The 24,368-nt window shown below is 37.5% G+C and overlaps 1 protein-coding gene across 1 annotated transcript in view; it reads right to left on the minus strand.

Annotated features, from left to right (window-relative positions):
* Positions 1-897: 897 nt before the first annotated feature.
* NOL10 (nucleolar protein 10) overlaps positions 898-24,368 on the minus strand; it is a 48,612-nt gene continuing 25,141 nt past the window's right edge. The window contains exons 14-21 of the mRNA XM_005014113.6: positions 14,732-14,858; positions 13,148-13,227; positions 12,921-13,019; positions 12,424-12,513; positions 10,049-10,222; positions 9,423-9,670; positions 4,207-4,309; positions 898-1,680 (exon numbers count right to left, since the gene is read on the minus strand). Coding sequence (XP_005014170.3) covers positions 1,561-1,680; positions 4,207-4,309; positions 9,423-9,670; positions 10,049-10,222; positions 12,424-12,513; positions 12,921-13,019; positions 13,148-13,227; positions 14,732-14,858 — 1,041 coding nt within the window. The 3' untranslated portion in view covers positions 898-1,560. The remainder of the gene's footprint in view (positions 1,681-4,206; positions 4,310-9,422; positions 9,671-10,048; positions 10,223-12,423; positions 12,514-12,920; positions 13,020-13,147; positions 13,228-14,731; positions 14,859-24,368) is intronic.

Below are 24,368 nucleotides of genomic sequence, written 5' to 3' on the forward strand. Positions count from 1 at the left end.
CTGGTTATGCCTAGTACACTTAAACACCATTTCATGTGTATCCCAAACATCTCTTATGGGAACTGAAGGATGATTGACAACCTCACTCCTTTAGGAAAATGGAACTAAATGTTGCACTACTAAAAACTTTGTCACTTCACTTGGATTTCAAAGGTTTGAATGTCACCAAAAGACGACTGAGAAGAGGGATATACCCACAACTGCATTGAATTTTCTCAGTGGCTAAATTAAAGTAAAAGTAATAAGGGTATTTCTTGATATACAGCATAGCTGAGACAGACACTGGACTAATAGATAGGTCTGTGTTAAACAGAAACCACAAGAAGCATACGGACAATGAAGAAATTTGAGATCTGGAGAAAAAACTAGGTATCGAGAGTCTGTTCCTTTAGCTGAGTGAAAAGACAGAGGTGACAACTGCAACGCGTATTTTAAAGAAGCAAATACCATAGGCAAAAGACATTGTAAAATTCAAAAATGCAATTACAACCAGAAGGAAAGTATTAAAGGAAGAATTAAGGAAAGAATTAAATCAGAGGGAAGGAAATAAATTCAACTGTGACCAATTACTCTATGTCTAATAGACAATCAACCTTGATTCAGAAAAAAAACATCAGGCTATGAGAATGCAAGGTTTCCCCCTAACCAGTTAGGTTCAATTGTAACCACATAATTGTTACGTTTTTACCTACATTCTATGGTAAATACTGTCCAAGAGACCTGACCAAAATTAATAGTCTCTCTGGGTTATAAAGCAAAACATTTAAGAACCTCCAAGCCTCAAGGTGATTTACTGTGATGGGTAGATTCATTGATTTTTTCTGGGTCCAAAGTTCAGTTTCTTGGATTTAGCAAAAAGACAATTTATAAAGCCTTTGAAAAAACAATACACGAAGCTCTTTTAAGGTCAAAGGTAAAAATTAATTTATTTGCTCAAGTAGTGAACAACTCATGTAGATGAAGGGTTTGCGAGATTAAAAAAGTTCTTTTTAGCAACAAGCATTCTGTTGGTAATCAAGAAGACATGAAAACTATTATTTTCTTAACATATGTTCTAGGCAACCCAAGAACACAAAAGACAAAGTCATTTTTTAAAAAACAAGGTTGTATGTCATCCTTCAAGAAGTACAGAAGAAAAATTTGTTGTGCCCTTGTAAAGGTAAGTTTTAAGACAAAATAACTCACCCTTGACCTTGTATCTAAGAAGTTACAAATAAAGATTTCAGAAAGCAAAACCCCGTATCTCTTAAGTTAAAAGACAGGCAGCTTCACTGTCTACATAAATTCGTATATCAAAAACATTCAGGGTTATACAATAACCAGTTGCTGTTGATTTTTGCACAAATACAGTTCACTCTAGAGTTTATAATATACCATAGTCATAGTGTCCCTTGGACAATGCTTATACTTTGATAAGCTTCTCAATCATTTTCCAAGACATCATTTACCAAGTTCTGTTTTCCGTTCATCAGTGTAAGAAAATACAGTTACATTGCTATTGCAAAGTCCCTTTTTCAAATGAAAAGTGAGAAAAAAAAGTTCATTAAAAAATAACATAAATCAATGAAACCGTTGTCTTCTTCCACGTATACTCTTGAGGTGACCAGCAGAACGCCTAAGAGCTTTCCTCTCTTGACGATGCTGTTTCTCAGCTTCCTGCTGCTTCTTTTGCTGCTCTGACTGGAATATTGAAAGAAAAATAGACTAAGGTTCTTGCAAACATACATATCAACTCATTGATCAAGTACTTTTATATCAAGTCAGAAATTCTTGCAGGAAATATGGAAATGTTACTATAAACGGTCCCATGTTACCTTGTCTTATACTGTACCTACTGGTCTGGCTGTCCCCTGACATTATCATTCAAAGTAAGTCAGAGTAAATGTTTAAGACAAAGATACTGAAAAGCACTGAATAAAATCACATATTTCAGATGAAAAACAATGTCTAACAATACACTAAAATTACAATCCAGAATTTAGGTTTTAATGCCCTTAAGAAGTTAGACCAGAATTTCAGGCTATTTAGTACCTACTCTGGTTAACTGGTATCACCACCTTTAATATTTGCACAGGAGTATTTTAAAGTGACAGACAGGACAATTAGTTATTTTTGCTGAAGCATACAGGTTCCCTGTGTTCTTAGCATTTCTTGGAAGTACTTGATATACCGTATACAATTCTAGAAACACTTTTCACATGAAAATAATTGAAAATCTCTGCTCCAGTGGTACATGCTCTATTAATGTTTTTTCTCTTCAAAAATGCACTGAAAGGGTTTAATTTACATACTACTCAGATAAAAAGGCTCCTACAGCCATAAACGTCTCTTTTCTTGGGAAGACTAAGGCTTGTTTTCAAACTAAGCATAAACTGGAACTAGTAGACCTGAACTATCCACTCTCAGACAAGTGTCCACGCTATAAAATACTCCATCAATTAGAGTGATTTCCACTGTAGGTAGCAATAAACCTAAGCCCATATTATGGTAATAAAAGCTAGTGGTCTGCAGACTTTTATTGACTCCTGTTTCCCCTGCAAGTAGGGATAAAGAAACCCTCTATGTGAAAATGTAAGTGGTTTCTCTCTGTCCCTAGTTGTCATCTGAAACAGTCATGACAAATCTTACTTAATGTTTCCTGATCCAGATAGTATGCTGAAATAATATTTGCACATAAAGCACTATTCCTCTGTACTGTAAGTACTTGGGCAGTCTATAAAACTTTTATATATATATATATATATTTAAAATCCTCTGAAAACTAAACTGCAAAATATCAATGACAAAAATCCATTGCAAGATCTGTCCATATACATTATCAGCAATGAATTAAAATACTCAAAGCTGTAGCATATCTGACGGAGTCATGCAAAATTGGCATTCTGAACAACTGCTACATCCACTTTCTTCCTCCTTACTCCCACCCAAATCTTCACAAAACTGTTAGCGAAAGATGATAGTTCATTGTTCACCACTGACTGCAAGAAATCTTGTGGCTCAGCACTTCCCCATTTAAAGCTGCTATAAAAGAGACTGCTTTAAAAGTCCCCCAAAGCCTATTTACTTAGCTGCAAGACACTAACATATCAGTTTCAGCAGTTGGTAAAATCCCCAGAACGGTTATCCTCCAGAGCACTGCAGAGGAACCTATAATTTATTTAACAGTCAAGACACTTTAAATTCCAGAAATACAGGAATCAAGCCCGGATGAAAAAGCCAATAATCAAGTCAAGCAAGTGTTGTAGAACTATTCCAATAAATATGGATATTTAAACATTTTATTCAGGTATACCTAAACTGATCGCTTAACTATTTTCTTGTATTATCAGTTTTACAGATGGGAAGAAAATTTGGCCACTGGTAAGTAGAAATGTATTACAGTGCATAAAAAGCTTACTCAAGGAAAAACAAGTACGTTTTGTCAACTGAAGTATCAATTAATAGGGACCTTCAGCTTCTGTAACATGTCCTTGGTCCAATTCTATAACTTTTTTTTTTTTTTTTTTTTTTTTTTTTTAGCAAAAATTCCCTAAGTGTTCTACAACAATAGCAGATGCACACATGGAATTCACCATTCCTGCACCACAGGGTGATCAGCTGTCAATGATCTACAAAATACCTTAGGACAGGAAATAAAAACCCTTTGGGAAGGGTAGACAGGCAGCAGTCAACTACACATTTCCAGTGGAATTTGGCAAGTACAACAGGACCAGAGCTCATTCTTGTGATCTGCATTACAAAGTTCAGTGACAAAAGTGGTTAGGAGCTCTGTCTTTATCATGCTGACACCTAACAGCTCCATCAAACAAGAGAAAGACTGTCACCTACAGCATCCCGATTGTGTTTGGACCTGCAAACCAAGATCTCATCAGTCCTGGCACTGATGTCAGGTAAGGTCACAAGCTTCTGATGATATGTCTGCGAATGAACTATTAAAAGATGGAAGCCAGTATTTTCCACCAGAACATAAGATTTTATGAGTGCTGCCTGAGTTATAAGGGTATAAACACACCAAGTGCTACCGGAGGCTTTCATTCTCTTGGCATGAAGCAGCAGAGTTGGCAGCATATAAAGAAACGAAGAGGGACATTTGTTTGACGGTTTTAAAGTTCCTGTTCCTTCATGCAAAAACTAAAGTTACTTGTGTATTATCTTAAAAGAAAAATAATAAAATAATAAAAAGTTACGTATATATATATAGCTCACCTTCTTTAATCTGAATGTTGCCTGCTTGCTGCCTACTGTGGTATCAGAGACATTTAACGTGCCAAGTTTTTCTTCAAGCTTTAAACGATCTCCAAGAGTTTTCCTGCGGAGAATAATTAATGTTAGTCCCTGTTCTTGCCATCTCTTCGCTACAATAAATGCTGATAATGCAGTCAAAACTAATCTCAGTTTCTCTGAAACCCCGAAATGCCATATGTCGAAAAAATAAGCCCTCAGTAAACAGAAAAGAAACACAAGCTCAAATCATTCCCTCCAGATACTGTTTACATAAATTTAAAAAATGTTTCTACTGAAAAGTTCATTGTCTTCTAAAAAAGCATCAGGCCTCTAGCTGAAAAAGAAACCACACCCTACTATTGCTATAGTTTTCTATGACATTTTAGAAAAAGTCAGGTATTCAGCTGCACTAACAGATATAAACAAAAAAACCTTTAAAGCATGATCTATCCAGTTTGCTTAATAACTTATAATTTCTGATTTGAGAAACACATTTGAGGGAAGGAGATAGTCTTGGCTATACATTAAAATTAATTCATCACAGAATGAATCATCACTTCACCGACAGAAACTACATAGCCCAATTAAAAATGATTATTCAGACACTGCGTCCCGTAACTGTGTGATACAAAGTTTTCTAAATAAAAGAACAATGCAAACAAAGCGAGACTGATAAAAAAAAAAAAAGAGAACCTGACCCCACAGTGCTCATCAGTCAGTTTATCTGAGTTATTTGGTCTCAGGCACCAAATGTGACTTCAGTAAGGGTGGTGTAAATTGGAGCAGCCGAGGACTGAAGACCTCGAAGGACCTCCAGCGCAGGGGTGAGGCAGACAGAGACAGGACTTGGTTGATCCAGTCTTGCTAAATGCTATTTGTGGTTCCTACTGCAGCAAATCCTTTGTAATTTGGTGCCTACAAGCAGGCAAGGCTATGTGAGAACATGACATCGCCGGGAGGACCAAACTTACTCTGTGACACACAGAAAGCATTCACCTAACTGTAAACGAATTTAGATATTGAAAATTGAGATACTGCTATTAGTTAGATCTTCCTGAAGAGAAGTAAGAAACACTTTTTTTGGACAAGTTTTGAAGTGCATGCATTAGCAGAATGCTAGCATATACATTTCTGCAACTTTTTACTTTAAGGGAATGGTGGAAAATAAATCATCATAAAAATACACATGATTAGCAGCCACCCAAAGTCAATGGAGTTTCTAATGATGAAAGGCTCACAGATTGTGCCCCATGTATGAAGCCTCTGAAGCCTGCAGAATTTTGGTTAATGAGCCATTTATGTAACAAAGACTCTTCAGATTAACAATGAAAAATTACTGTCAAGAATTACTTTATTTCTCATGACTAGGTACTTTGATTGTATTTTTTCTGTAGTATATTTTTCATTCAGTACATGTAAAAACTTGTTCCATCTGTGTGAATCGGGAAGACAAGCTAAGCCTTAGAGCTAACTATGGCAGAAGATCAGTCACTGACATTGTGGTGGGATTTCTACAAGCAAGTGGAGTTCCATTTTTTCTCCCCTTTGAAAGTGCATCGGAGAAATATGGCTGCTACCCAGCAATTATTGAGCATGACTGCCTAGATACTGCTTCAGTCAGGAGAAAAACTAAAACAAGAAGATATCAAGAAAATGCTTTTGGTTTGCAATTTTACAGAATAAAAGCAGGTATTGCTGTGCTTATCTGAAGATGTGCAGACCCAAATCACAGTGAATTGCACTCAAACTTACAATAGCTAGGGTCTTTTTTTCCTACATCATCCTCAACAAATTGATCCAATGGATTCCTTAAGAGTGTTACTCAAATCAACTTCCCCTACCCTTCAGTACAAAACCAAAAACTTTAAAAAATCATGCACTTATTTCTTCCTCCTTATAAAGCAAAAGAGAAGAGTTTTCCAGGACTTTTCCTTTCCTGCCATGATACTTTAGCTGACTTTCCTAGATATTGCTACGTTTTTGTTGGCTTTTGTTGACTTTCTTGCCCATCTCAGAAGATGTAAGCACTGATTTATACTTCACAAAGTAGGGTTGCTGCAGCTTTTAGTTTTGAAATGCTTTAACTTCACTTAAACATTTTAAAGGGAAATCAAGAAAATCTAAAGAGCTCTTAGCACACTGATAAAAGCCCTCACCTTTTATGTATTCCTTTTAAGCTGTTAAGCAAGGAAATCGTACAGAAAGTAAACAAATAAAAGTCTTGTGTCTGTACTGGTACATTCAGCAGGTTTTCACGTGTAAGCATAAGAACACAAAAGGGGGAAGAGAAAGGTGGACAGCTTTGAGACAAGGCGTTTGTTATGCTTTAGTTTAAGTTTTGCAGCTTTCCTGCGCAAAGAAACGTGTAGACTGCTGGTCTGCTAAGAAATTTATAGTATGCACCCCTGCTTTAGAAGTTGGGCTTGGAGCCGTGCTGAGTCAGGAACATGTCAAAAGCAACACCCAGTTTTATGTAAGTCATAAACTGTTTCCTCAGGTAGAACATTATACGATTAGAGAAAAAAAGAACACCTAGCCATTAAGTGCATAGTGAAGGTATTAAGGTACTTAATTACATTGGTCACAGACCATCATTCCATTGCTTGAATAAATCAAATCAAAGACAAACATGCCAGCCTCACCAGATTGTACATGCCACTACAGTCTTCCCAATTTTCAGTACATTAGGTGAATTAATTATTTTTTATGCTGACTATTTATCACTGAATAAGGCCAGCAGAAAACATTATTTAGTTTTTGTTTTTTTTTTTTATCAAAAAATTCTACTGTGTAAAAATACTTAACAGAGCAGGTTAGGTCTCAACAGAGACTAAGTCATGATTCTGTAATCGTATCAGCTGTGCGGTACGACAAATGGACACCTGCTGTTAATTCTGAGTTTGCTCCCAGAATCTGAGGAGCATACGTAGTCAGAACAATGCTTGGATGAGCCCAAATGGCATCAGTGAGTACGGAAATTACTGCCAGAGCAAAAGAAAAAAGGGGGAAAGACAATTCAGTGACAGCAACTCAAAGAAAATCAAAGGCAGGAGTGCTGTCACATTTTTGTCATGCTGTTCTATCTTAAATCTCTCCCCCCTCCCCCAGTTTTTAAATATTTTACATCACATCCCAACTGTGCTACTACTGCACAGAGGATACCTGACCTAGGCAGCCCTAATTACACATCACATCTTGCAAAATATTCTGCACAGAGCCGTGAATCTTAAGACAGATGCTCTCTTCCCTAAAAGGAATCTTTTAAAAGATCTTTCCATGGTTTATGTCATCACTGATATTCTTCCATCCACTGTGGTATTTGATTTCATTTTTTCCTAGCTGAAGCAATGATCTTTCTCCCACTGAACACCAGATGAAAGATTTAACTTCATTCTGTGTCACTATTATTTTTTTTCTAAATGCTTCTCTTCTTTATAGCTGTGTTGGCTTATTTATCTAACTTACAGTATCCTTGCACGTGTTTTTAACAAAATGAAATCTTAATATTTCAAACAAAGAGTCCTTGAGAATTTTGTTTAGAGGTCAGTAGCTCAATTTGATGAAAGAAGAGAGCAAACAGGCTGCAGCCATACTGCTTTAAAGGGAAGCATTTCAATGTCTGTGAGAACACTGTGCCATTTCACCACTCTTTCATGCTCCTTTCAAGCCACTTTCTAACATGACTATGAATTTAATGTGAGAAATATCTTTATCCTAGGACATTTCCTAGGACAGCGTCCACAGTGGCTATTTTCCTTCTGACAAAGCAGAAGGACTGACAAAAGGAAAAAGCTGCATCATCGTCTATAACATAGACAGAAAAATAATCAGAAGAACGCTAGAGAAATCTCAGCAAGCTAGAGTCCAGAATGAATGGGTATATTTACTCTAGGGAACATCAGAAAACCCTGTGTGTGTAAACATTTGCTGATAACAGTTAACATAAATATCACTTGCAGAACTACTAGAAAACTAGAACTATCCTATTTGTATTTAAAGAGATTTTACTGGTACAACACAAAAATCATAGACTACTGTAGGAGCAATGTACCAGTAATGCTCAGAGACCATATAAAATGGTAACTCTAGTTAAAGGCTTGTACATTTAAGAGAAAGGCTGAATTTTATCATGTGTTTCTCTACCTATCTCTAGGAAAAGTCCATCATGAAACATCTAGGCTGCATTATCAGTTCCTACTCAAATAAAAAGCAGCCCCATTATATATGCTATTCACCTTGAATGTACCATTTTATTCTAAGTAAAAAAATGAAAGGCTATTACGGGATCCATCTAACACAGCAAGTTGTTTCCAACATTAGTCAAAATTCTGCTCTGCCTCCGATGTGCTGCAAGAACTTTGAACCTATTGTCCCTCAAGGTTTTAATGTTAGTGCCTACTCTCTAAATAATAAAAGCTATTAAATCTCATCTTCTGAAGGCCTAAACTCACCTCTGGAAAAAAAAAATGTCAATGAGATTTACAGGCATTAAGCACCTCAAAGCCAAGTTCTTTAGTTTGCAAGCCTAAAGGTTAAGCATGCCCTTTATGCAGTACCCAATTATTTCAGTTGATTAACAATTTAAAGAAATCCAAATTAGAAAACCGAGTCCATTTTTTTTCTTTTGCATTGCAAAAATAAAAACAGTTAGACCTGACAACAAAAGGGCAGCATATTTTATGAAAATTTCTGGATGCCATAAAAATACCCAGACCAAATGATTTTTTCTTTTACTACCCGGAACCTGCCCTCAAACAGTGGCTGATCATACAGTACTAGACAGCCTTGTAGAGGGTCAGCTCAAAAACATCCAGAATGTCAACCTCATATTGACATTGGTGGAGAAATACAACCAGTCTCAGAGACATCAGTGCTGTTATTTGTGCAAGCAGCACTGATCCTGAAAAAAAAAACAAAAAACGGATGCCCAGATCAGGCTCAGAATACGAATCTCTTACTCATCTCATTAGCATTGTGTCTCTGGCATACTTAAAATGTTATATTTGTTTGGCAATAACTAAAACCTTTCAACAATTATGTCCCTCTAAGCCATATCCCTGAATCACCAGATGTGGCTTTATTAGTAAGTGCTTCCAAGACTATCATGCTAACTAACCAAAATGCCGTTGGCCTGCACTCTAGAGAAACACTTGAGAATCTTCCACCCCCAGATGTTAAAATAGGAATTTTAGTCTTACTTCATTAATTTTTGTTTTTTGGCAGAGTCTTTGAAGCTTCTGAATTCCTCTCCTTCTTTAATCTCGAAAAACTGAGGTTTTAGTAATGTTTGCTGATCCTCCTTGAACCTTTCCTGCCGCTTTACTTTTTCCTCTTGGCGTAGAAGCTTGCGCTGTTTCCTGACCTCTTCAACCCAACCTTTTTCATCATCTGAACTCTCAGAACTTTCTGCATCACTTGGTTTTCCTTCTGGTTCTTCCTCCTCTTCCTGAAGACAAAAATAGATTAAAATGAGAAATCATCAACTAATTTTCTTTTCAAACCATTTCTGCAATGAGAGTACGTCAGCTTTTACTTAGATGCACTTGAAGAGATCTAAAACCTGAACAAAAGCACTAACAGCAAATGAAGCAGAAATATTATAAAATTACCTCCACCTACATATTATATGTTTTTCAAACCTATATTCATGAAGACATACACCTGAAAACTTAGATATAATTTATAATATTATCCAACTAATTTAGCTGGTAAGACATTCTTGCATTGCCTTCTTCTTTCCTTCTTTCTAGGGTAAAAAAAGCTAAACAAATGACATAAAGGTAAAAATATGTCTTTTTCATACACCAAAAGGAAAATATTTTACCTGTTCTTTTGCCTCCTGTTCCAGTAACAGCTTTAGTTTCTTCTTTCTTTTCTCACTTGTTTTAGAAACAAGTGGGTTAAGTAGCCTGAATTCTTCACTCTGCTCATCTACCTGGAAATCTGGATTCTCAAACATGACTTTAAAACGATCATCTTTGAGAAGGCTAGGCATATTCTGGAAAAGAATCGAAGCATGAGTTAGTTATAAAAAAATATCAAAACAGACATTGGTAAAAATACCTAACACCGCTTTAATTAAACAAAACTCAAAAACCGAATGCAAAGTATCAGTTGCTTTATCCTTCCAGGTCACATAAATCAAGATTTATGGTTATTATACTTTATTACTTTCACAAAGATCAAATAAATATCATTCTAAGCTACCTGTAAGCAAGACAAGCATAGTACAGACACCATAAATACACAATTACTACTATTTCTGAGTTAATATATCTCATACATTCACAGCCAGCTAGTCTGGAGACATGTTGATATCCATTGACTAACCAGCAGTACCTCTGAGGCAAATACCCTGCCTGATGAGGATGACTACAGCACGTAAAACAAATTATCGGAGTAAACATGTCTTCATAAAATACTACTATTGTTTTACTGTAAATACGTAAGTATTTCTGTACATCTTATTACAATTTCTTCACTGCCCTCACATACAGAATGGAAAAGGCAGTTTCATTCATGCTGGAAATTAAAAGAACCCAATGTAAATTATGCTATTGTTGAGTTAAGAACAGTTCAAACTACAACTAATGTTCATATGAATACTTCTTGTTTCAGACAATTGAATAAATAGCTTTTTGCAGTAAAAGCTGATCTTATAATTTAACATTTCCAAACTTCTACCAGCAGACTGAACACACCCCAGCATTGTATGTTCATTGTTACCTACAAAGTAGGAAAAAAGATAGAGGAAACAAGTTGAAATTTCAAGTGCAGAAGCTGTTGCAAATGTGTGACTTGCAATCTCATTTGGAAGCTAGAAGCTCAATCTCAAAGCCAAAAATAAATGGCTCTTCACAAGACTCCTAGAGCCATTTCAGGAAAATAATCAGATCACACATTTTAATGTACTCTTTTTAGTGTACTTTGAGATGCCATCTATCTGTATACCTACAAAAATCACTCTCCATTTATTGAACTCATTTCCACTCCAACACTGGCTTAGAAATCCTGCATTTAAGGTTTTACCACCACCTTCTTTTTCAGTAGTTCTTGGTTCCTAACCATCTCAACCTTTCATTGGATGCCACATGAAGCTAATAGCTGCCTTTCATGAGTAATAGAATGGTTTGGGTTGGAAAGGACGTTAAATACCATCTAGTTCCAATCCTCCTGCCATGGGCAGGGACACCTCCCACCAAACCAGGTTGCCCAAAGCTCCATCCAACCTGGTCCTCAACACCTCCAGGGATGGGGCTTCCACAGCTTCTCTGGGCAACCTGTTCCAGTGCCTCACCACCCTCTGAGCGAAGAATTTCCTCCTAACATCTAATCTAAATCTCCAATTTTGAGTTTAAAACCTCTTGTCTTACCACTATCTGCCCATGTAAAAAGTTGCTCTCCATAGAAGCGCTCTTTATGTACTGAAAGACCACAAATTAAGTCTCCCCGGAGACTTCTCCAGGGTGAACAGCCCCCAGCTCTCTCAGCCTTCCATCACAGAAGAGATGCTCCAGCCCTCTGATCATCTTTGTGGCCCCCCTCTGGACCCACACTAACAGCCCCACATCCTTCTTGTCCTGGGGGCCCCAGATGTTGATGCAGTACTCCAGGCGGGGCCTCACAAGGGCAGAGCAGAGGGGGACAATCATCTCCTTCCACCTGCTGGTCACTCCTCTGTGGATGAAACCCAGCATGCAGCTGGCCTTCTAGGCTGCAAGTGCACACTCACGGCTCACATCGAGCCTTTTGTCCACCAGAACCCTCAAGTCTTTCTGTGCAGGGCTGCTCTCAATGAGTACTTCTCCCAGTCTGTACTCCTGTCTGGGATTGCCCAGACCCAGGTGCAGCACCTTGCACTAAAATGCTAACAAATGAAAAAAGTTTTTTTTTCTCTGAACAGCTTTGATATCAATTCTGCACTTAACTAGCTTCTGGACTCCTACAAGGCCCACCATCATCTTCAACAGGGCATATTTCAGCATTTAAAACTTTTAATATAGATGACAAGGTTATTACATGGCCTTTTTGGTACTCCAGCTACACAAGTCCACTTTACAGTCACCTAGTGGAGTAAGATATTTATGAGACAAGAAACAGAATTCTGAATCTGTTTGGCCAGGTAACAATAAATCAGTAACTATAAGCATTATTATTTCTGTGCTCCTAGTTAGAGAAGACTTTAAAACAAAAACTTACCTTTTGCTTCCTTTTTCTGGTAAGCTGTTGTTCTTCTCCTTCTTCTTCAATCAGTTTGAGTGCAAGCTCTTTATTGACTTTTGGAAGTTTCTAAAGAATATAGATATAAAGAGAATACGTGTATAAACACAATGTTATTTTTATATATTTCTTTCCAGAGTATTGCATTTCAATGGCCTGAGTCGTTTAGTTTAATGGCAAGCAGAGACTGGAAGTTTTACCTCTGGGTTATCTGCTCAAGCAGCAAATGTGATGAGAGCTGCTCTTTTACAGTTTGATATCAGACTTTCTCATCTGTGGGATTCATATGCATGAGAATATTATGTTTCCATTCAGAAAGTTCTATAAATTAATGCCAACTTTACTGTTTGTCTCTAACGATAAACAGAATCAAATCCTAAGCAATTACCTTTCTGAGATACACTTAAGAATATGCTATTTTTTATGTTTTTTATGAACAGTTCTTCCAGAGCATATTCATTGTTCACAGGATTTACCTTCAGCTGTACCCTCTGTGCACGTGTTTCTTCTATCTTCTGTCTTATTTTCTCTCTTCTGTATTCTTCATAGGCAAAGGGGTTAGCCATCATTTTTGCCTTTGAACAAGCAGAAGGAAAAAATATGTATCATTAATACAGGATACAGTCCTCTATGTGGGAAAAAAAAAAAACAAAACAACACATTTTACTGTTAAGAGCGGCAGTTTACAAGCATCATTTTTTACCTTATGATAAAGCCTTATATCCATGAAAAAGCCATGCATATATGCTCTGAGCAGTGTTGATCCAATGAGATGAGCAAGGCCTGGGAAAAAAAAATTACAGAGGATTTCAAAGAGCTTTCACAGATAAAGAACTCCTATTCCAAGCTAGCCACTTCACTTACTCAGTTCAAGACAAACAAGCACTGCCAATGCAACACATTAATCTCTCTGATAGTCACATCCAGCACATCAAGACTAAGTAAAACCGCAAAAAAATCAAGTTAGGCCAGCAAGAAATCCTAGCTACTTTGGAGCAACAAAATTGATTTTTGTTGTCATAGTACATGTTACTGTGCACTTTTATAGATGTCTACATGTTCTGCGCACCATAGGAAGTCTACAAAGTTTTTTTTTTTGTTTGTTTGTTTGTTTTTGGAAAGCCTGTACATGTTTGACAAGCACTTTTATCGTGTGGTATGCCAAAATCATGAATGAAAGAATTTTGTCTTGGGTCCCTATCTTTGAAGAATCAATGTGCTGAAAGAAATACAGTACCACATCAGGTTATAAAACTGTCACCCTATGCCCTAACCGACTGTAAGAATGAAAATACTGAACAGTTGTCAAATTGTCCTTCCTTGTATCTTCACAAAATTCCAAAACTGAGAAAAAGAGAATCCTTTTATAGCAAAACATCCTCTACAGATCCCCAAATCTTTAGAAATTAAGTTTAATTCTTATTCTAGAACTAAAGGGGAAAAAAAAAAAAAGGAGAGAGAGAGAGACAAAGTTCCGTGTATCTCAGAAAGCAAAGTTCTTATTTATGTTATTTTAAACTGTTTCCAGGAAACAATCCTCCTGCATACTCCAAAATAAGAGTACTTCAGATAACAGGTACTATACAAAGAAAACTGATGTATGAAATGCAAAATATATCCCAAGATGGTTCTTCATTTGAAAGCCTGCACTTAGGGGGAAGTGAATTTTACTACGTAATTGTGAATTTAAAGCAGAAGGACTATTTCCAGTCAAGTCTCTGTGTTGATAATGCTACACTGCCTAATTCCCTTAAGTTTTGAATAGGGATCTACAGGCTACATTCAGACCACCTCCTTCAGAAGATCAGGCAGGTGTTTTGGAAGACCTCCTCCTTCTCCCGCCATATTCAAAGGTAAATGAATTAGACTGGAGTAAAATACTACAATCAAAATACATAATGGAACGAAAAAGAATCAACTGCCTTGAGTCACACATGCTTACTCTCTCTGCTATGTCATTTTCAGTATTCTAGTTCCACGAAACCATTTTTCCATTAACCCTAGAATGAAGTTTTATTTTCTGGAAAATACTACCCTCAATTGGGGTATCCTTTGGCAGGTGAATCATTTTTCAACACAAACATCTAATGTTGTACTTGTTGGGAACCAAGGAACAGAAAGTCATCAGTCTGGTATACTAATAACCAAGACAACTGGAAGAAACTACTGCCAACGAATTTCAATCAGTTCTCTGCATTTCTTACTGATAAGTCACATCTGAACTAATAAACTTAGATGTGTGATAAAAAAACAATCAGAATAACCAAGTCAGCTAAAGAAATTTTACCTAAATTTTCAAGGTCTTTTCTGGTCACAAATTTGTAGTCATCGTAAACTGTGCTCTCTGGATTCTCTTCCAGTTCTTCAGTCAAGTTGTCCAAGAAGGAACACCATCTGGGGGCAGGTCCTAAAACCTGGGGATATTACAGAAAGGTACAAAATTGTATATAGATTCAGAAGAAAAAACACAACACCTAATGTTAGGCTCTCAGCTCCTGTGCTGGAAGAATAAATTAAATCTCCCTGAAATCAAATACACCTTAAGAACAACAGCAGTTAGAGAACGCAATTAAATCTACTGCTTACATTACCAATAAGAAGTACTATCGATTATTTAAGTGTTCTTTTAACGCAGGTAATTTATTTGAGACCAACAGTTTAAAGGTTTATATTCAACTGTTTCAAGTGATCCTAGTCGGACCAATTAATTTATTAAAAGCTCAGAGCTAAACATTATAGATATAATTAACAACGTAACTAATGGCACTAGATATCAACTAATCTGTACAGCACAGCTGGACCATGATCTCATTAGTTTACTAAACGATCACATTAATTAAAATAAGTAGGGCAGAATAGGATTTTATACAGAACATTACAGGTATATTTCATGTACTTTTGTTCAAGGAAAAAATCCAGACTGTATGGACAATTAATGGGAAATATTAAAAAAAGATCGCATATTTCCACCATGAGGCAAAGGATTTATTTGAACAATATTACATTGCACTATCAACTTTCTTTTCCATATATGCTTCCTCCAACTTCCCAAGTCAATAATTATCTCCCTTAACTTTTCCCTCCTGCTGTTCTGATTGAAATTCCTCCCCATCCTGATGCGCACTGACATACTCAACTGTTCCAGTATTATTATTTTAGTAAGTGAACTAGCTGAACGGAAAAATCCAACACTACATTTTTCTCTCCAGAGCAAATCAGCTGAAGTTCTAGAATGCAAAGTGGCCAGTTAACTCCTGGAGTGGGACTTCTATTGAGGCTTCCATTTTGTTCGCTAAAAATTCACGTGAAAAACTCAAATCACAAAACAACAATACAAATAGCAATGGTTGCAACTCAAATCTAAGTGCCACACTTTCATATTAATAACAAAGCTGTCTAGAAATATTAAATGTGCTATTGTTTTTCATGCCATTGAAGAAACCAGTAATTGGTGCTTCATTACCAGATCACCAAAACATGAATGTATTAAGGGAATCATCTTTAAAGTTAACCCATTTTTGCATTTTGGACGACTGTTTGTCCTTGTAAAAAACAACAACAACAACAATAAAAGTCGCTTATTAACTATCAAAATTTTTCCTGTAATCAAATGTAAGTATAAATTTGTCTGCTGCAGATTATTAGAAATGAGATTAGAGAATCCTTGACTCACTTCCATTCCAATTAAATAAAAAGTTCCCCTTCATTCCATCTTGCTGACGCATTATGTAAAGATCTCTATCACTTCAATAAACTTTTTTCATCACTTCCATTTCTGTGGCACTATCTGTTCAAGCCTTGCACAGTGCACATTACTCATTAGAATTCAAACAACTGTAACCAATTAGGGTAATCCCCAGATGTGATCTTGACTGGTGTAAATCTTTTAAAAAAAATAAAAAATACTTAAAGCAGAAGTCTCAGAAATAAGGGAAAACCATTTCTCCATCTTTCAGCTGTAACCCCACTCACTGTTCATGCATTCCTGTACTCAAAACCCGATACTAAGATTAAAACTTCTATGGCAAAATGTCAGTCAGTGATGAAACACCTAAAAGCTACACAACTTGAATTTTCTCTATGATGTACGAAGAAAATTGCAGGACCACATCGTAGAAAACAAGGGGGGAAAGTGAGATAATTAATGGAAAAAAGCAGTGGCAGAATATCAGGAAAAAATATAGAGTTCTGCCATTATTCAAATTTTGCATGTAAACTGACAGAAATGAAAACCCTACAGAGATGTTTGTGTAAGTTTTACTGCCTCGTTTCCCTCTCTCTCACCCTACTAAAACTGCTTGCCTACCTATTCCAGGACACCTCTAGGAAACCTCTAGGATTTTGCTTGGTATGTTAAAAGGGAACATCTTTTAAAGCTTAGGACAAAAATTAAAAATAAAAAAAGCAAGCGATACCAGACACAGTGCCAAAAATATCAACGAGAAATTTCTTTCCAATGTAACTGTAAATTCTTCACGGGCTTAAAATGCCACTGCGTTTCAATTGCAGAGTGATCCACTACCAGCATACCCAGCCCTCATGAAACGCGAGGCTCTGCTGTCTCTGCACCCAGGTACAAGCTCCACAGCTCCGGGGATTTGTCTGTACCAGGCCATCAGGTATGCAGCAGGCACTGGGAACACTGCCAGCTGACACTGGTATGGTCACAGCATGCAGTATAGCATTTTGTAGGGGTATAAGTTTTAGGGAATGGCCTCAAGTTGTGCCAGGGAAGGTTCAGGTTGGAAATGAGGAGACATTTCTGCTCAGAAAGAGCTGTCAGACACTGGGACAAATTGCCCAGGGAAGTGGTGGCGTCATGGTCCCAGGGGGTGTTCAAGGAAAGGTTGGACGTGGTGCTTAGGGACATGGCTTAGTGGTGACATTGGTGGTAGGGGGGTGGTTGGACCAGGTGATCTTGGCGGTCTCTTCCAACCTTGATGATTCTATGATTAAATGTAGGCAATCACATGCAACTCAGCTGACAGGTCTCACATTTGCAGTATTTATAATATAACAAATAGGTTTCTCTGCAAGTTTTAGAGAAGTTACGTATAGCTAGTAGGAAAATCATTACTAAATGAGCGCACATCTAAACTTGGCTCACACTCAAATATTTCTTCAGCTAAGAAACCAGACATCATCACCAGTGATCAAAACAATATTTTCACTATTTTCCTTATGATTCCCTTTTCAGCCGAATTACGACTTCGTGAAACAATCTCCGACAATTTCCAGTGAATGGCAAGACGAACGTCTTCAAAAATATTTTTGTCTATCACTAGAAGTGCCTGGCCTGGAGGCTGGAGCCAGCTGGCAGCAGGCCGGGTGGGATCCTTCCTGCCCTCCCTTCTCCTTCTTCCTCCTGAAGGATCTGGAGCTATCAACTGTGCCAGGACTAAGGGACAAGGATCCTCCACCACAGGGCCAGGTATCCTGGCACCACGTTGGGAGGCAAGGGTGGTGGGACAGGCCCAAGCACAAGACATGGAGCACGAGGGCCGGCCTGCTGCAGCCCCTCCTCAGCACAGGCGATGCAGATACCTTGCCCTTGCCTTTCACGTGTTACACCAAACCATAGGAAGAACAGATGCAGATTTCTTAATTACTGTTATCAGTATCACGCCATCAACTGCCAAACTTTTGTTAGCACAGTATTAGAATGTCTTTATTTATTTACCATAGATGCAGAAGATGTACGATGAGTAACTAAGCACACGACTTATCTGAGTTTACAAGCTGCTAATATGGCAAGGCCGAACTGTTCAGGAAAAGGAGGAAAAAGCTGACAAATATTTTGAAAATAGTGCAAAATAACTTCAAAGAACACCGCTGTTTTCTGTTTTACAAGACTTTTACTTTAAAAGTCTTATAGCACCACATATCTTGCTCTGTGAATCACCAATTGTGCCTAATTCCTGAGCACTTCTGTAGAAAATCTTCCGTCATCATTCTGTATTTCCCCTGAAATTAATGAATGCTAGGACTAACTGGGTATTATTACCAACCCACAACAGACGTTCCTTACCTTCAGTCTGGAAGACCAGACAGCACTTGTCCACTTTTAACTTGCCACTCAACAATTTGTCAGCCAGCTCTGCAGAGCCACCAAAAGACTGGGTCTAATCCTGACTACCATTAAGCATGCAACCCACCCAACTTAAAAGCAGACCAGGATGCTTAGCAGCTTCTACAGCCAGATGCCACGAGATTTAAATGAAACAATTCTGAATTCACACACAAATGAGTATTGTTAAGCATCTCTTAAGGGACAAATTTGACAGAAGTGAACCAAACAGTTGGTCTTCTCTGAGAGTCAGAGCAGGGTCCAAAATCCAAGTTTTCCAAGACATTTATGACTAAGCCCCTGGAAGACTTCATCCAAGGCAGTGATTAGCTCCTAAGTTGCAAATAAAAATGTCAAAAATGTTTTAAGAGTCAAACAGCAGAAACTCCTCCCAACTTTTATTGATGTACTTTAGCAATTAAAAACATGCAAAAATGCTATATATGCTGCCCAAATCAGATTTGAAATAACTCAATTAAATTTGCCAAGTTTAGATTGCCTAAATTCCCTCTGGAAGACTAACTTCATGTATGTGGACATCATTCAGGAGAACACTTAGAGCTTCCAGAAAGGTTTTGTAAAGCAGAAACACTGGTTTCCTTAGCTCTATAAAACAGCAACACGCAGTTTCACAGAAATTAGCAGTGTAAAGTTGTATTGCTCCATACCTACAGGAATACAGTTACCAGCAAATAAATATGAGAATATGTTGTATCACTGCTCTTTCATAACAAAACTTCACAGCCTTCTTTGAAAAATCTTGCAAGTGTTCATTGTGGTATCTTCTATGGATTTTAAGTTAGGCTGTATGATCTTTACCAGGTAGTAAAAAGGGACTATTACAGTTAAATCATTCACTGCCATTCTTTCTGAATAATGTTGATTACAACAAAAATGGCATGTATTTAAGGTCCTCAATAGAGCTCTGGTCACAGTTATTGTGGGAAGTTACTAGTCAGACGATAATTTTAATAACCATATGGTATGATAGGAACTACCTAATGAGAAATAGTTTATGCTGAAAAGTGAATTACTACATAGAAAGGAGGTTATAAGTGAAACTCAAGGACTATCATATTAAACATTTTCACTAACAACTGCCACATATAGCGGGAAGATGCCTGTGAAATGTACTGATTACAAATTGGCAGAAAAGAAGGGTCAAAATCTCTAAGTGGAAAAAAAAAAAGCTACCTTGAAAACTAAAAAAGCTGCAAATCAGATTAAATTTATAGCCAATTACTACCTGGTGTAGACAACAGAAAAGGAAAAAAGTGATGCTATCTGATCACAAGACAATAAAATTGTTTTCAAGCCACTGTAATAGTATAGGATACTGCTAATGAGTCAGGGGAGGTACCTTGTAGAACTCCAGGCAATCATGTTCAGGATCCATGAATGCAAAGTTTAATAAGCACACTGAAAAGCTACTGGGATGATACGCGAAGCAATAATGCTCACACAAGGTTATGTACTTGCAAAATTAAAACAGTTACGCTGCAGGGGTAGCTGAACGTCAGGTGGATGTGAATGTCAGTCTTTTAATGAAATATTGAGTAAAAACCAAATGACTAATTTTAAGATGAAATCTGACATATTCATGGAAAAGATTATGCAATCTGATTGCCTGTGATGTGATAGGCTGGGACTCCATGACCAACAAAGCTCCTCCATTCCTCTGTTACCATTAAAAAAAAGCCTTAAATCAGTTTAACAAAGAAAAAATCTTTGCTAGATAATAATTTCTAGAAATGGTATGTATTTTATACATTTGACTCAGTGCTCTCACATATATATCTACCTGTAGGAGACAGACAAAAGGAAAATATTTAAAATAAAATGGCACACAATCGTTTTACATTTTTAGCCAGACATTTGCTGGAGAAAGCAAATGCCCATCTGTGTGTACATATTCTCAGCTTCAATTATGCCATGTAACAGGAGAGGGAGATTACAGAAAGTCTAATGAGGGAGGAGAAGAAACTGGGTGATCCCCAGGGTGTGGGCAGTGATTGAAATGTGCAATTGCGTTTTCAACATAATTAGCTCCCTAATTGCACAGCCAGGTTTAATTAATGCAATTACATGAGTAATTAATTACTATTCATTTTAAGAGTACTGTTTTTAATGTTTTGTTCTCTAATTTTAAGAATTAGACAGATCTCAATATGTAAAAATTTTGAAAAGTTTCCATCACATGCATCGAAAAGGGAAGAGGAGAAAGAATACCTCCTTACACCTTTGTACAAGTCAAGGTTACATCAATGGCAACCCATAGCTCTCAAAACCCTGATGTATTATTTCCAGCTTGCAAATATGAAGAACTGCATCTCCTTTCTTGTTTCTGGGCTTTATGGGCTTCAGGTACATCCAGGCCAACAACTTCAGGGAAGCCATGAGTATGAGACTAGCTTGTGCTAGAAAAGAGCCTTGGGATGCCGTTACCTTGTTATGTTCCTGTCTCCTACGTTTCCACATACAGTACATTTCCATTAGCAACCAGTGTGCTCCGAACAATTCGTGATTTTCAGTATTCTTCTGACATTCCTTTCTATTCTTTTTCCCCTATGAACACTCTACAATCAACTCCAATTGTGCCCTGTTCATCTCATGAGTAATCCCATTTAATTTAGAAAGTAAAATTCTTTCATTTTCTAAATTAAATGGGTTTGGGGAATATACTCCAAACAAATCTCCCATATACTTTCATTTTTCTTAATTTCATGCTTTCATTCACCCTGTGGATTTGATGCTTTTACAGTAACTGAACTTCTCACTGGAGTACAGCTATGACCAAGAGACAGAATAGCACTTTTTTCCTTTCCAGTTTGTTACTAACAACAGCGTTGCATTTGGTTTTAAGCCCACGCACTCATAAATTTCACTGAACTATACAACGAATTGGCTCCTTCCCTCATCCCAACTCCAGCACATCCAGACATTTTTGGCAGATTCACTAATCTGAGAGAGGTTGGTTTTCCTACCTTTCACCGTGCTATGGCAGCTGCCAAATCAACCACTTGGAGGTTTTACTCCTTAGAGAGCATGTTAAAGGAAGTGTTGCTTTTAAGATCTTTCCAGTGTTAAACAAAAACTGCTGCAGGAACTTGCACACATCTTCTAGGAATGAGATACTAAATCTTTCTGCCCTGGTAGTTATCAGATAGTGAGTATTTCATTTTCTAATCCTAAACAGTCTAGCTTCATAGGTGTTTTTGGTGTACTTGTTTAATCTCATGTTGTCTGATCTGACAGATATTAGTCACTTAACCAGCCACAGGCCTGTTCTCACTACCACTGTCTTCCCAGTGAAGCCACCACACCTTGTGAAGAAGGCAATAATCCTGTTGCTTGTAATGTTGAGGGACAAAAGCACCCTCCAGGATAGGAATAGCAAATAAATTTTCAGCACAGACGGACAATTGCTCCTTAAAACTGTAAATGAAATCAATAATATCTCTCTTTCTCACTAGACAGGAAGAAAAAGGGATGCTTCTCAAGTCAGTTACCAGCAGTGGCATTAAAAGTTAAGCAGCCTAACGCTTTCATCAATATCCCTGTCGTGTTCTGACATGCTGACACACATAAAAGATAAACACTAGTCACTCTTGCTATGGATCTCTCTATTTCTCAAACTCCGTGGGCTTTTTTTAAGCTCTCGAGACAATTAGAGCTGAGAAGGTTTGATGTCAGAAGAATAATAAATAAAACTTGAAGTGCAAGAACCCACTACTTTCATTTTAAGTCACCTAATCTAACGAAGCTACGAGTGGCTTCTCAAAGCACTCTTTACAAAGCATGATCTGCTTTAAACATTATCCCATAAATATCAGCTGAAAACGCATCAGAAGTTCCCCCAAATTCCCCAGACACACCACCACCCCTGAACCCTGCCTGGTCAGAGAGCTGGATCAGCAAGCAAAGCTCGAACAAACTCCACGACCACCAGCAGGAACCGAGCCACCGCCCAGAGCAGAAGGAAGCCTCCGACCACCAGCCGAGCACTCCTGGCAGACTGAATCCCGACACCTCGCTGGCACGGCACCACTGAGTGTTTTCTTAACAGGGGAGAGAAAGTGAGCTTAAATATTCCTAAAGCTTAAAATCTGACAGCATGTTACAATCATCCCTTTTTAAACCCGTTATTGCCCTCTTCTCCCACAAGAATTCCTCCTGGATTCCAGGATTTTGAGAAATGTTCCACAGTCTGTGAAATGTTCAAGCTTCACTAACCAAAATACTTAAGGACTGCAGTAATTAGTATTACTTCCAAATTCACAGAAGAATGACAAATAGGAGTGCCCTCCACATTTTATATGAAGTCTAACAACAATAAAAAACCTAGCACAATATTCTTCAAATAATACATCCATCACAGAGCCCTCCCCCTCAATTTGAAGCTGTGATGGGGGGAGACAGAGCAGGTGGGAGACTTCACAGCTGCCCTGAAATTCTTTATTATTATTATTTATTTATTTATTATTATATTTCAACAAGAAAGAGCTTCCAAGAAGGTCCTGCCTGTTACAATGAGGTCAGAAACCTGCATCCCAAAATACAAGAGCATCTCTTGCAACACTGAGGACACAGGCATGCAATGGACAGCACTCCCAAAACTAACAGGGATGAGGGACACGTACCTTGATTTTAGCATGTAATAGCCACGGATTGCAATCTAAATTAACAAACTAGAAGAATTAAGAATAAGCTAGAAATGCAGAATCCTGGCAAGCTATCTTGTCCACCTTTCTGATGGCACAGGAAACTTCCCGGTTGTTACCCTGTGTGGTCACTTGCCTCTCTTTTACATCACTACAAACAGCTGGGCTCTTGTAATACAAGCCACATAACAAGTATTTTTATAGCATAAATATCTTTAAATGCATGAAAACAAAACTGACTGTACTGGGGTTAAGAAAATGACGTGTTAAGGAAATTTGAGGGATGCTACAGAAAAAAAAAAAGCAATGGTGAGTCCAGCTGTACTTCTACCTTATGTAACAGACAAGCTACTGGAAGTCCAGGAGTATGTAAGGAAATTGCCTCTCGTGGCAGTTCAGCTGTTCTTTGCGGAGCTGGGAGCAAGGCTGCTCTGGGTGTTTACTCAGACAACCTCCAGGAACAGGACAGCAGCTACCTGCTGGGAACATGCAGCTCCTCCAGACAGAGAATGAAGATACCTTCAGCACAAATCAGTCCACTCTTTCCAGAGCCCTATTTCAGCACAAAGTTATATTTATCTATTAAAGCATTTCTGAAGTTCTGTTCTACTCAAAGGAAATTATTTCAAAATGCTAGCTTTCATACATCTGATTGGCTTTATTTATCTATCAGCTTTGTGTGATAGAAATCACAAATCCTCACAGCTTTTAAACTATTTTTGTATAAAAAAAGTTTTAACACACACACACACACTTTGATTCATTAATGAGTGCAACCAGCACATGACAAAAATAAACCACAATACTCTAATTTCAACTAAATATTTTTTGAAAGTATCTCAGAGAAAATTCTCATATTTTGTCTTTTCTGAACATTTTCTTTTAATCTTTTAAAAAAGATTAAAGAAAACACATTAAAACCCCACAAATTCCTATGACATGCTTGCAGACCATAGCATAGTATAAACTTCCTTCTCAGCAATTTTTTATATTTATTTTTTTACATTACTTGTGATATGGTGCTGCCTATTAAAGAAAACTGGACAAGTGCTGTCTATCATATTATCACCCATAAGAGCAGTAAGCAGAGCCCATACTCCTTCATAATCTATTCACGTTGTTGAACTACTACACCAGCAGCACCAAAAACATCTCTGGCAAATGTTACAGGAAGATCAGAAATTGTTTTCCAATTA

This window comes from Anas platyrhynchos, chromosome 3 (assembly GCF_047663525.1).
Source record: "Anas platyrhynchos isolate ZD024472 breed Pekin duck chromosome 3, IASCAAS_PekinDuck_T2T, whole genome shotgun sequence".
NCBI classification, from domain to species: domain Eukaryota; kingdom Metazoa; phylum Chordata; class Aves; order Anseriformes; family Anatidae; genus Anas; species Anas platyrhynchos.